Raw genomic sequence first — 11,013 nt, forward strand, 5'->3', positions numbered from 1 at the left:
CAGGGGGAAAAGAGAGCGCCTGCCAGCACCGGATAATCCCAGCTGCGTTTGCTATCGCAACGACACACACAGAGAGACTCTCGAGAGATCACACTTAGTCATCACACACATATAGAAATGCACACACGCGCACACACAGCAAACACTGACCCACACAGACCCTTCAACGCAAAAGGAGGAGATTTTTGCTTGGAGAAAAAGAAGGGAACGTTCCTTTTTTCTTAGGTTTGGACGGTAAACAAATACACACCATCGTCCTGGGGCTTCAGGCTGGGAATCACGGGGCATGTAGTCCAGATAAGGGGGTCAACCCCCTCCCCCAGGTCAAGAAGGCTGTTTTCAAAAGCCAGGCGTCCCATCGCCTGCTGGCATTTCGGTCAGGAACGTTTCCCAACAGCTTTGCAAGGTAGGCCAGTTGGCTGGAAAGGGGTTTTAGAGGCCATGGTGGCGATTTTAAGGCCTCCGTGTGAATTTGCAGATGAGGTGAGGGTTTTGGTTTTTTTGTTTTTTTTTTCCTTTCGCCCACTGGGGGAAAAAAAACCCCACAAATCTTCGTTGTTTTTTTACAAGCCAGCGTAAGGCAGGGGCTTATGGGTGCCCCCAAAGCGTGCAAAATTTGCACGCCGCACGGGCCTCCCGGATTTTATTTTGGGGAGGGGGGGAAGCTGGCGGAGGGCAAATTCCTGAATTATTTTGCAACAGTGATCGAGGTCCCTGTTTGCAGGAGGCCTGAAAACCCCACCGTCCCCTTTCCCGGCTGCCCCCCCCCACAGCCCCCCTCTCCGTCTCTACGACACAAAGAAACACCGAAAAGCCACAGCAAGGGGGGGGCAGTCCGCACCTGCCCCGCCCCCAAGACAGACACGTCACACAGAAACACGGGGGGGGGGCAGAGGGAGCCCCAAACCGGCGGCAGCTGCGGGGGCCCCGAGGCCCGGGGGGCCCCAGCTAGACGAGGGCGTAGTCGAACTGGCCGCGCTCCAGCCCCTCCTTGTGGTCAGTCCAGGAGGAGGCCGGCATGCGGCTGTAAGGGTCCAGCAAGATGCGGAAGCAGCGCACCATCAGCACCACCAGGAAGATGAGTAGGAAGACGACAAAGGCAAACACCGTCTTCTGCTCGGCATCCATGCCGGGGGCCCCGGGACTGGGCCCCCCCTGCCCGGGCGAGAGCAGCTCGTAGTCCAGGGTCGAGGCGTCGTCCATGGTGGCGGCGCAGGAAACCTACGGCGGATGGAGGGGGGGAGAAGGCAGAGGCCACGGGGGGGGCGCCCTGGCCGGTCAGGCAGCCCCCATCTCCCAGTCTGGGGCAGCCGCTTCCCCTCCCACGGCTGTGCAAGCTAGGTCAGGGCGGGCAGCAGTGCCGGGGTACAGCCGGGGGCTTCGGGCACCTGGAAAAGAAGCAGAGCGGAGAGACGCCCCCCGTTTGGCCTCTGACGGGTAGAGCGGATTGCCTCTCTTGATCCCTCTAGCCATCGATTCATCCGCCATCCCCCCGTTTATCACCCACCCATCTATCATCCATCATCTATCTGTGTCTGCCTGTCTATCATTATCTATCTATCTATCATCTATCTATCTAACTATATCTATCTATCATCTATTATTTATATCCTCTATCTATCTATATCTAGCATCTACTATCTATCATCTATTATCTATCATTTATATCATCTATCTATCTATATCTATCTATCTCAATCATCTATCTATCTATCTATCTATCTATCTATCTATCTATCTATCTATCTATCTCGATCATCTATATCTTCTATCTACTTATCTATCATCTATCATCTATCCATCTATCTACCTACCTACCTACCTATCCATCCATCCATCTATCCATCATCTCTATCTATCTATCTATCTATCTGAATCATCTATATCTATCTATCTATCTATCTGTCTGTCTGTCTGTCTATCTATCATCTATCTATCTATATCTATCTATCTATCTATCTATCTATCTATCATCTATCTATCATCTATCTATCTATCTATATCTATCTATCTATCTATCTATCTATCTATCTATCTATCTATCTATCTATCTATCTATCTATCTATCTATCTATCTGAGTCCTTCGGGAAAGGGCGGTATATAAATCTAAATAAATAAATAAATAAATAAATAAATAAATAAATAAATAAATAAATAAATAAATAAATAAATAAATAAATAAATAAATATCTATTTACCTACCCATCCATCCATCCATCCATCCATCCATCCGTCTGTCTGTCTATCATCTATCTATCTATCTATCTATCTATCTATCTATCTATCTATCTATCTATCTATCTATCTATTTACCTACCCATCCATCCATCCATCCATCCATCCATCCATCTATCTATCTATCTATCAATCATCTCTCTCTCTCTCTCTGACTTCTGAGAAGGGGAAGACAGCAGGAAACCTCACAAGCACGGGTCCCATGATCTCTTCCTTTACGACTACGGCAATTCACTTAATGACCCAAGTGAGGACTGGCTATAAACACATTTTCCAACGCTGCGGTCGTTAAGTGAATCCATTGTTCACCCTAGGGCTTTTTTTTTTTTTTGGCCAGACACCAGGAGGAAGCCGGCAAAAGCCAAAACCGTTTCCGGCTAAACCCTCCCAAGTTCCTGCAAGCGGGCACAGCTGCCAGCCAGTTGCTGAGAATTTTGCATCCGGGTCATGAGCCCTTTTTAGGGGGTCCATTGTTAACTTTGAGGGGTGCGTGAATTCGGGGGTGGAATCTGCCACCTCACTTCCGCCCCCTCCCCTGCCCTTTGGCTCCGCCTTTTGGAGTGGAGCTGGGCTCCCCTCCCCCGGAGCCAGAGAAGGGGGCATCCACCGGGCATCGCCAGCGGAGGCAAACATCTCAGTGGGCACACTTGGAGGGAACCCCCCCCTTTCCATCCAGGAGGGGGCCTCTTACCTGCTGCCCGCTCTCCAAGGCCGCCTGCATCGCCAGAGCTGGGGGGAAAGAGACCCCCGTCACACAGTTGCCGGTCTTGAGGCCTCCCCCACGTCCGGCTGAGGCTGCGAGAGAAATGGGGGGGGGGGGGAAATCCTCAATTACTTGCATGCTTGGCTACAGACCTCCCCACCACCACCACCACCAAAGGGTCCACGTCCTGCCCCCAACATTTGTCCACGCCGCCAGGAGACTCCGCAGGACGAGGACAAGGGACCCCGACCTCCGGCATCCTCTTGCTCAGAACCAGCTGCTTCGCAGGGGGTCTCCCGCGATGCAGACGGAAGCCTTGCCCTGTAAAGGGCCTTTGCGGGGGTGGGGGGTGTCTGCTGCCTCCCCCAACCGGGTGGGGACGCCAGACCTTGAGGCTCAAGAGCCCCGAATGGACCTGCCCTCCCGTCCCTTGCCAAGCTTGTCCGAAACGGCACAGCAGAGGGCTGGACTAGAAGACCTCGGAGGTCCCTCCCAACTCTGGCATCCTGTTATTCTGCCGCCCCCTGGGGGTATCCGCCACCCCCATGTCTGGTGGGAAGGGGCAGCTGGGAGGGGGGTCCCGCTCTCCTTGAAGCATTTCGGGGTGCCAGGACGCCGGACTCTCCGACGGCTCTGGGCGGCCATAAAAAGAGAACCATCTGCCCACCCCACCCTCCCTCCGAGCCCCCCCCAGGGAGGAGCCCCCCCCTTCAGCTGCCCACGGCTCGGTCTGCTCCTTGCCAGCCCGGGGGGTGGTGGCCCTCGGATGGCAGGAAAGCCGTGCCCCTTTCAGTGGCAGGGAGGGAAGTAACCAGGTTATTAACTCTTCAAGTGCAGTGATTCGCTTAACAACGGGTGGCCAGCGAGGTAGTAAAACGGGGCAAAACTCACTTAACGACGGAAATTTAGGCTGCACTTCTGGTCGTTAAGTCGAGGACTGCCTGTGCTCTGCATTCTGATTTCGGGCAGGGGCTGGAACGACCCGAGGCAGGAGGGTGAATGATGCCCGCCCCAGCCAGGCGCCCACCCCCCTCTTCACCCTGGGCCCCAGCCCCAAAGAGGGTCCCCCTGGTCTGTTCTCCTCAATTTGCTATTTCCCCCCCCCGTTGGCCGGACTTTCATCCGGGTGGACGATACAAAGGAGGGGCCGAGACGGAGCCCCAGATGCTTGTGGGGAGGGAGGCCAACGGATGGCAGAGACTGGGCAGCCGTTTGTCTGAAATGGCCTCGGGTCTTCTGCCTGAGTAAGGGGCTGGACTAGAAGACCTCCGAGGTCCCTTCCAGCTCTCTTATTAGCTACCTTATCTAAGCCGCAGCCGCGGGTCTGTCCAGGATCTGGCCTCAGTCAAAGCAGGGCTGCGTCAGAGACCGGCAACCATCGCACGATCTAGCCGAGGGGGTGGGGGGGTGGGGGGGTGAGGAGGGGTGTCAATCAAAGCAAATGCCAGCTCTCAAAGGCATCCCGGTTCCAGCCGCTGAGCTGATGGACGGAGAGAGTGTCAGGGAGAAACCAGCTCATAAAAACATTTTGTCCTTTCCTTTGAAGGGAGGAAGCTGGTGGCAGTGGCGGGGGGGGGCTCTGGGGGCACCCAGTTCCTTCCCCACGCCAAGAGCCGGCCCCACACGGGGGTCTTTACCTCGCAATACCTCCTGGGGTGTCAAGCCGGGCAGCCAAGCTGCGTGGGTGGTGGCTGTGATCACTCCATCCATCCGTCCATCTCCATCCTCCCTCCCTCCGTTTGTCTGTCTGTCCACCCACCCACCCACCTTGATTGACACAAGGACGTAGCCCCTACGGGCGGTCCTCAACCTATGACGAAATTGGGACCAGAACCTCCGTCGCTAAGCCTTGTGGCTCTTAAAGTGAATCGCAGGGGCCGAGAGTGGGGGAAGGAAATCTGGCCTCCCCCGTTGAATTTGCTACTCAGAAGCCCCCCCCCCCAGGAAGGTTGCAAACGGCGATCACAAGACCCTGGGACTCTACCACCGCCGACCCCTACCACTCCAGACAAATGGTCTCTTCTTGAAGACCTCCAGTGATGGAGCACCCACAACTTCTGGTGGCAGGCTGTTCCACTGGTTAATTGTCCTCACTGTCAGGACGTTTCTCCCTTAATTCCAGGTTGCTTCTCTCCTTGACTAGTTTCCATCCGTTGCTTCTTGTCCTGCCCTTCAGGTGCTTTGCACAATAGGTTGAACCCCCTCTTCTTCCTTGTGACAGCCCCTCAAATACTGGCAGGCTGCTATTCTCTCTCCCCCGGTCCGTCTTTTCTCTAGACGGGCCGTTCCCAAGTCCCGCAGCCCTCCTTCGTATGTTTTAGCCTCCAGGCCTTTGATCCTCTTAGTTGTTCTTCTCTGCACTCTTTCCAGAGTCTCAACATCTTTTTTTACATCGTGGCGACCATCACCATCACCTGCGAGTCCCTTGGACTGCAAGGCGATCCAACCGGTCAGTCCTAGAGGAGATCCACCCTGACTGCTCTTTAGAAGGCCAGATCCTGAAGCGGAAACTCAAATCCTTTGGCCACCTCATGAGAAGGAAGGACTCACTGGAGAAGATCCTAATGCTGGGAAAGATGGAGGGCAATAGAAGAAGGGGACAACAGAGAATGAGGTGGCTGGATGGAGTCACTGAAGCAGGAGGTGTGAGCTTAAATGGACTCCAGAAGATGGTAGAGGACGGGAAGGCCTGGAGGAACGTTGTCCATGGGGTCGCGATGGGTTGGACACAACTTTGCAGCTAACAACAATGACCATCATAGCGATGAAACGGGTGCAGCATGATGTCCCCCCCCACCAGCCACAGGTCTCCAGTAAGGGGTGACATGACAGCCAGTGTTACAATGTCTGAGGGGCTGCCCCAAAGAAGAGGGAGTCAAGCTATTCTCCAAAGCACCTGAAGGCAGGACAAGAAGCAACGGATGGAAACTAGTCAAGGAGAGAAGCAACCTAGAACTAAGGAGAAACTTCCTGACAGCGAGAACAACTAACCAGTGGAACAAGCTGCCTCCAGAAGCTGTGAATGCTCCAACACTGGAAGTTTTTAAGAAGAGACTGGACAGCCACTTGTCTGAAATGGTCTGGGGTTTCCTGCCTGAGCAGCTCTTTTATTCTATTCTATTTCAGTTATTCCATATTCTATTCTATTCTTATTCTTTTGCATTCCAGAGCTTGTCAGAATTTCATTCTTCAATCTTTCCCACAAAGGGCTCACCGTTCACATCTGGATTGCAGCTGCTGCGGGGCAGGGGGGGATGGGAGTTGTAGTCCCATCAGGTCGAAAAACCCTGTCTGGGGAAGGCTGAGCAATTTCTCTTTCTCCCCCCCCCCCCGCCCTCCCGACCTGTAGCAATCACAGGCAGGTTCGTCCGAGTGTGAATTCAGCCGGGGCCGTGTGCGCCTTCTGACACCCACCCACCCACCCCCGTCCCGCTTTCCTGCCCGGACCCCTGGCCTCCTGCCACTCACCGCTCGCCCACAAAAAAGCGCCCCGCCCGGCAAAGAGCAGGCACGCCCCGGCAGGTCAACGGCTGGCTGGGCAGACGCCCGTCCGGGCAATCCGGCACATGGATGTGTGCGAGAAGAGGGAAAAGAAAAAAAAAGGGAACGCGCATTGGCCAAACCTTCTGCCCAGGCAGGCGACGCCGAAACGAGCAGGAAAAAGCAGAATTCAAACTTTGCACCTGGCCAAAAAAACCAAGAAAACGCACTCCAAACTCTCTCTCTCTCTCTCTCTCCAATACGACCCCCCCCCCAAGACTCACCTTCTTCCTTTTGGGGGGAGGGAGTGGGGGATTTGGGGGGGGGGGTGTTGGTGGTGGCAGCCCCTGTCAATCGCAGCTGGGCCTGGGGCCGGGCGCTGCCCCCCACCTGCCCCTCTGCCAGGGCCAGCCCTGGAGTGCCTCAGTTTCCCCGCCTCCGGAGCCTCCTTGCAGCAGCAGCAGACACCCCGAGACGGTTCCCATGGAGACGGCATCAAGGAGGATGCCGGAAAAAGGAGATGTCATCGAGGGAGGGAGGGAGGGAGGGAGGGAGGAAAAAGGAAGCAAAGAGGGAGGGGGGTCTCAGGGAGGGCGCGGCGTGTTGGGCAGTCTCCCAAAGAGCAGGCAGGCGGCGAAGGGTTCCCCCAGGGACCCCCAGCGAGGCTTCCTCCGGGCCCTGAAGTCGCGCCCAGGATTGGGGAGGAGGGGGGGGAAAGCAGAGGAAGGTCTGCCCTCTGGAGCCCCCTCCCCCACCTGTCCCCCCCCTCTCCGAGACAGTTGGGGCAAAAGTTGGTGCGTGCGGAAGCAGGGAGAGATGGCTCATTCTCGCAACCCACAAAGCTTGGCCACCTGAAGAGGGGTGGGGGATTCTGGGAGTTGAAGTCCACCCCTCTTCAAGTTGCCAAGGTGGCGAAGCAGAGAGGTCGAAGATCCCAGTCGCAATAAACCTACCGACAGTCGCAGATTTAATTTTCCCCGAACGGAGAGAAAGTCCTGCTGGTCCTCCGAATCCAGTCTCTTTCCCTCCCTCCCTCCCTCTCCCTCTTTCTTTCTTTCTCTCTCTCTCCCTCCGTCTCTCTCCCTCTCCCTCTCTTTCTCTCTCAGATATTCAACGTTTTCCCAACTTCCCCGGAGAATCCAGAGAGAAGAGGAATAAGGAAAGATGGGACGTTCTTTCTTTTCTTTTTTCTTTCTTTTTCCTTCCCTCCTTTTCCTCCCTCCCTCCCCCTTTTTCTTTTCCTCCCTTATTCTGTCTTTTCCTCCCTGCCTCCTCCGTTCGTTCCTTTCTCTTCATTCCTCTCTTTCTCTTCTCCTCCCTCCCTCTTTTCCTCCCTTCCTTTTCCTCCCTCCCTCCCATCCTTTTTCTTCTCTTCTTTTTCTTCCTTCCTCCTTCCTTCCTTTCCCCCTCTCCCTCTTTTCCTCCCTCCCTTCCCCTTTCACCTTTCCTTCCTTCCTTCCTTCTCTTTTCCTCCTGCCCTCCCTCCCGTTTCCTTCTTATTATATAGCCGCTCATCTTATTTCAAACTGAGGGCAGTTCCCAAAGGGAGGGGAGGGAGGGGGAGGGAAGGGAGGGGGAGGGGAGAGAAGGGGAGGGGAGGGGAGGGAGGGGGAAGAGAGGGAAAGGGAGGGGGAAGGAGGAGAAGGGAGGGGAGGGGAGGGGAGATGAGAGGAGGGAAGAGGAAGGGAGGGGAGGGAGGGGGTGGGGAAGGGAAGAGAGGGAAAGGAAGGGAGGGGGAGGGGAGAGAATGGGAGGGGAGGGGAGGGAGGGGGAAGAGAGGGGAAGGGAGGGGGAAGGAGAAGAAGGGAGGGGAGGGGAGGGGAGATGAGAGGAGGGAAGAGGAAGGGAGGGGAGGGAGGGGGTGGGGAAGGGAAGAGAGGGAAAGGAAGGGAGGGGGAGGGGAGAGAATGGGAGGGGAGGGAGGGGAAAGAGGGGGAAGGAGGAGAAGGGAGGGGAGAGGAGAGAATGGAAGGGGAGGGGAGGGGGAGGGAGGAGAAGGGAGGGGAGGGGAGGGGAGATGAGAGGAGGGAAGGGGAGGAGAGGGGAGGGGAGGGGAGGGGAGGGAAAAATAAGGGGCAGGATTGAACCCCCTGACCAAAGCCAGAGAGAGTCTTCCCAGCACAAAGACAGACATCCGGAGCACCGACAAACCTGCTGAAAATCTACCTTTCCTCTTTAAAGCTTCTCAAGGGGGTTGTGGGAACAGGCCCTCTTCCCATCCAGCCATGCCCTCCTCCTCCTCCTCCTCCTCCATTGCCCAAGGCCATCCTCAGTCCTTCGGGGTCTCCCCGCTTTTAAGTGCATCCTAAAAAAACTTTGGCGCCTTAAAATCAGAGGCCGGGTGAGAGCAGCCAGAAGCTCCCAGCTGCCTTTCGAAAGGCCAATGTTTCTATTCCGCCCCCCTTGATCCCCCCCCTCCCCGAAAACCAACCTCTAAGCAGAATTCTCTAGAATAAAGCCCTTTTAGAGGATATGTGAGTGGATCGCCCCCCCCCCGCCTTTATTTATTCAAATTTGATCTGGATAAATAAATAAGTAATTAAGTAAATAAATAAATGGTTAAATTTATTATAAGACTCAATAAATTAAATATTACGCCTGAAGCCTTTTAAGAAGAGACGGGATAACCATTTGTCCAAAATGGTATAGAATTTCCTGCTCAAGTAGTGGGGTTGGACTAGAAGATCTCAAAGGTCCCTTTATTCTGTGTTCTATGTTTGTGGGTTCTCCAACACTGGAGGCTTTTAAGAAGAGACTGGACAAGGCATTTGTCTAAAATAGTCTAGGATGTCCTGCTTAGGCAGGGGGGTCAGACTAGAAGACCTCCGAGGTCCCTTCCAACTCTGGTTTAACTTGCTAATAAATGAGGGCTGGAAAATCCCATTACAATTTTTGTATTAAAATTTCTCTCACTTCTACCTCTGAAATCAAACGCAGGATGACCTTAGGCTGCTGCAAGGGCTAACCTGAATAAGACCCTAACCCTAACTCTAGTGAGACCCCACCTGGAAAACTGCAACCCATTTTGGTCACCAGACTACAAAAAGATGTGGAGACTTTGGAAAAAGTTCAGAGAAGAGCAACTAAGATGATCCAAGGCCTGGAGACCAAAACATACGAAGAAGGGCTGCGGGACTTGGGTTTGGCCAGTCTGGAGAAAAGAAGAAATAGGGGGGACAGGATAGCAGTTATTCCAGTATCTGAGGGGCTGCCACAAAGAAGAGGAGGGGGTCACATAATTCTCCAAAGCCCCTGAAAGCAGAACGAGAAACAAGGGTTGGGAACTGATCAAGGAGAGAAGCAACCTGGAATTATGGAGAAACTTCCTGACAGTGAGGACAATCAACCAGTGGAACAGCCTGCCACCAGAAATCGTGGGTGCTCCATCCCTGGAGGTTTTTAAGAAGAAACTGGACAGTCACTTGTCTGAGATGGTATAGGTTCTCCTGCTCGAGTTGGGGGGGGGCTGGACTAGAAGACCTCCAAGGTCCCTTTCAACTCTGTTCTATTCTAAGACCTCGAAAAACAGACATGTTGATAGAGATACAAAAAGCAGGCTAGTTAAAGCAATAGTTTTCCCTATAATGGGTGTGAGTGTTGGATGCTAAAAACATGCTGATTGAACAAGAATTGTTGCCTTTGAATTGTGGTGCCGGCCTAAATTGAGGCCAAAGCCGAGTTGCGCTACTCTGCAGATGAGGAAAACCTCTCAAATCCAGGATGCCCGACTCTCTTTTGACTCTGGGTTGAGGCTGCCAGTCAGAAGGGCAAAGGGAGCCTTCACTGTCCAAAATTGATTTGAAAGGGGTAAAAAAAAAACGAGAGGAGGGCACGCGCTTCTATTTTTAAATCTCAGGCACAGCAGAACGATGCCCGGGGGGGGGGGCACTCTCAGAACTAACCATCATCCCCATGGGAAAGCCATTGCTCTGCAAAATTTGATTCCGCAGCACGCTCACCTCTGCCGGTGCCCGCTCAGCGGGGTGGGACCCATCTGTAACCCCTGCCCCCTCCTTCCTTCCGCCAGAGGGCTGCCTGCTCGGGGCCCTGGCCAAATTAAAATATTTGTGGGTCACCAGGGGCAAACTGCCCCCCCCCAGCCTCGTGCAATCCCCCTTTGGATCTGCCAAAGGGGAGGTGGGCCCGGCATTGAGCGAAATCCTGAAATTCTCTTTTTTTTTTCTAGCCCCGGAGGTGCAAATTTGGATTCCGATTCAGTCTCGTTTCGCTGACTCTCTTCGCAAGCGAGTTTGAAAGGGTCCCTGTTGATTTTAAAGTCGCCCCTTTAGAGGGGAAAGGGTTGGGGGGAGGTCAAAGCCAGAAGGGGGCAAAGTTTGGGCTGAACTGAGGGGCTGGGGGCGTTGCCGGGCGTGATTTTTATTTTTTTATTTGTTTCGATTTATATACCGCCCTTTTGCCCCCGAGGGACTCAGGGCGGTTTACAGGGCAAATTAAAACACGATGATTAAAAATTAAAATTAAAAATGATGAGAAGAAAGCTCCAACATCTCTCCTCTTAGTCTGCTTTGCAAAAATGCCAGCGATGCTGATGCCGCTGCCGCTGTGGCCAGTACCCACAACTGCATAGTCGCTG

General features: G+C 53.9%; 2 protein-coding genes across 2 annotated transcripts in view; one reads left to right on the forward strand and one right to left on the reverse strand.

Annotated features, from left to right (window-relative positions):
* LOC308677033 (nicotinamide riboside kinase 2-like) overlaps nucleotides 1-11,013 on the forward strand; it is an 828,951-nt gene that overhangs the window by 80,886 nt on the left and 737,052 nt on the right. The window lies entirely within an intron of this gene.
* On the reverse strand, nucleotides 949-1,203 carry CTXN1 (cortexin 1; the record flags this gene model as incomplete). Its single annotated transcript, XM_081343191.1, has 1 exon — nucleotides 949-1,203. One exon carries the CDS (start codon nucleotides 1,201-1,203, stop codon nucleotides 949-951), a length of 255 nt encoding a protein of 84 aa, XP_081199317.1.

This window comes from Vipera berus (genome assembly GCF_964194415.1).
Source record: "Vipera berus genome assembly, chromosome: 1".
Classification (NCBI taxonomy): Eukaryota; Metazoa; Chordata; class Lepidosauria; order Squamata; family Viperidae; genus Vipera; species Vipera berus.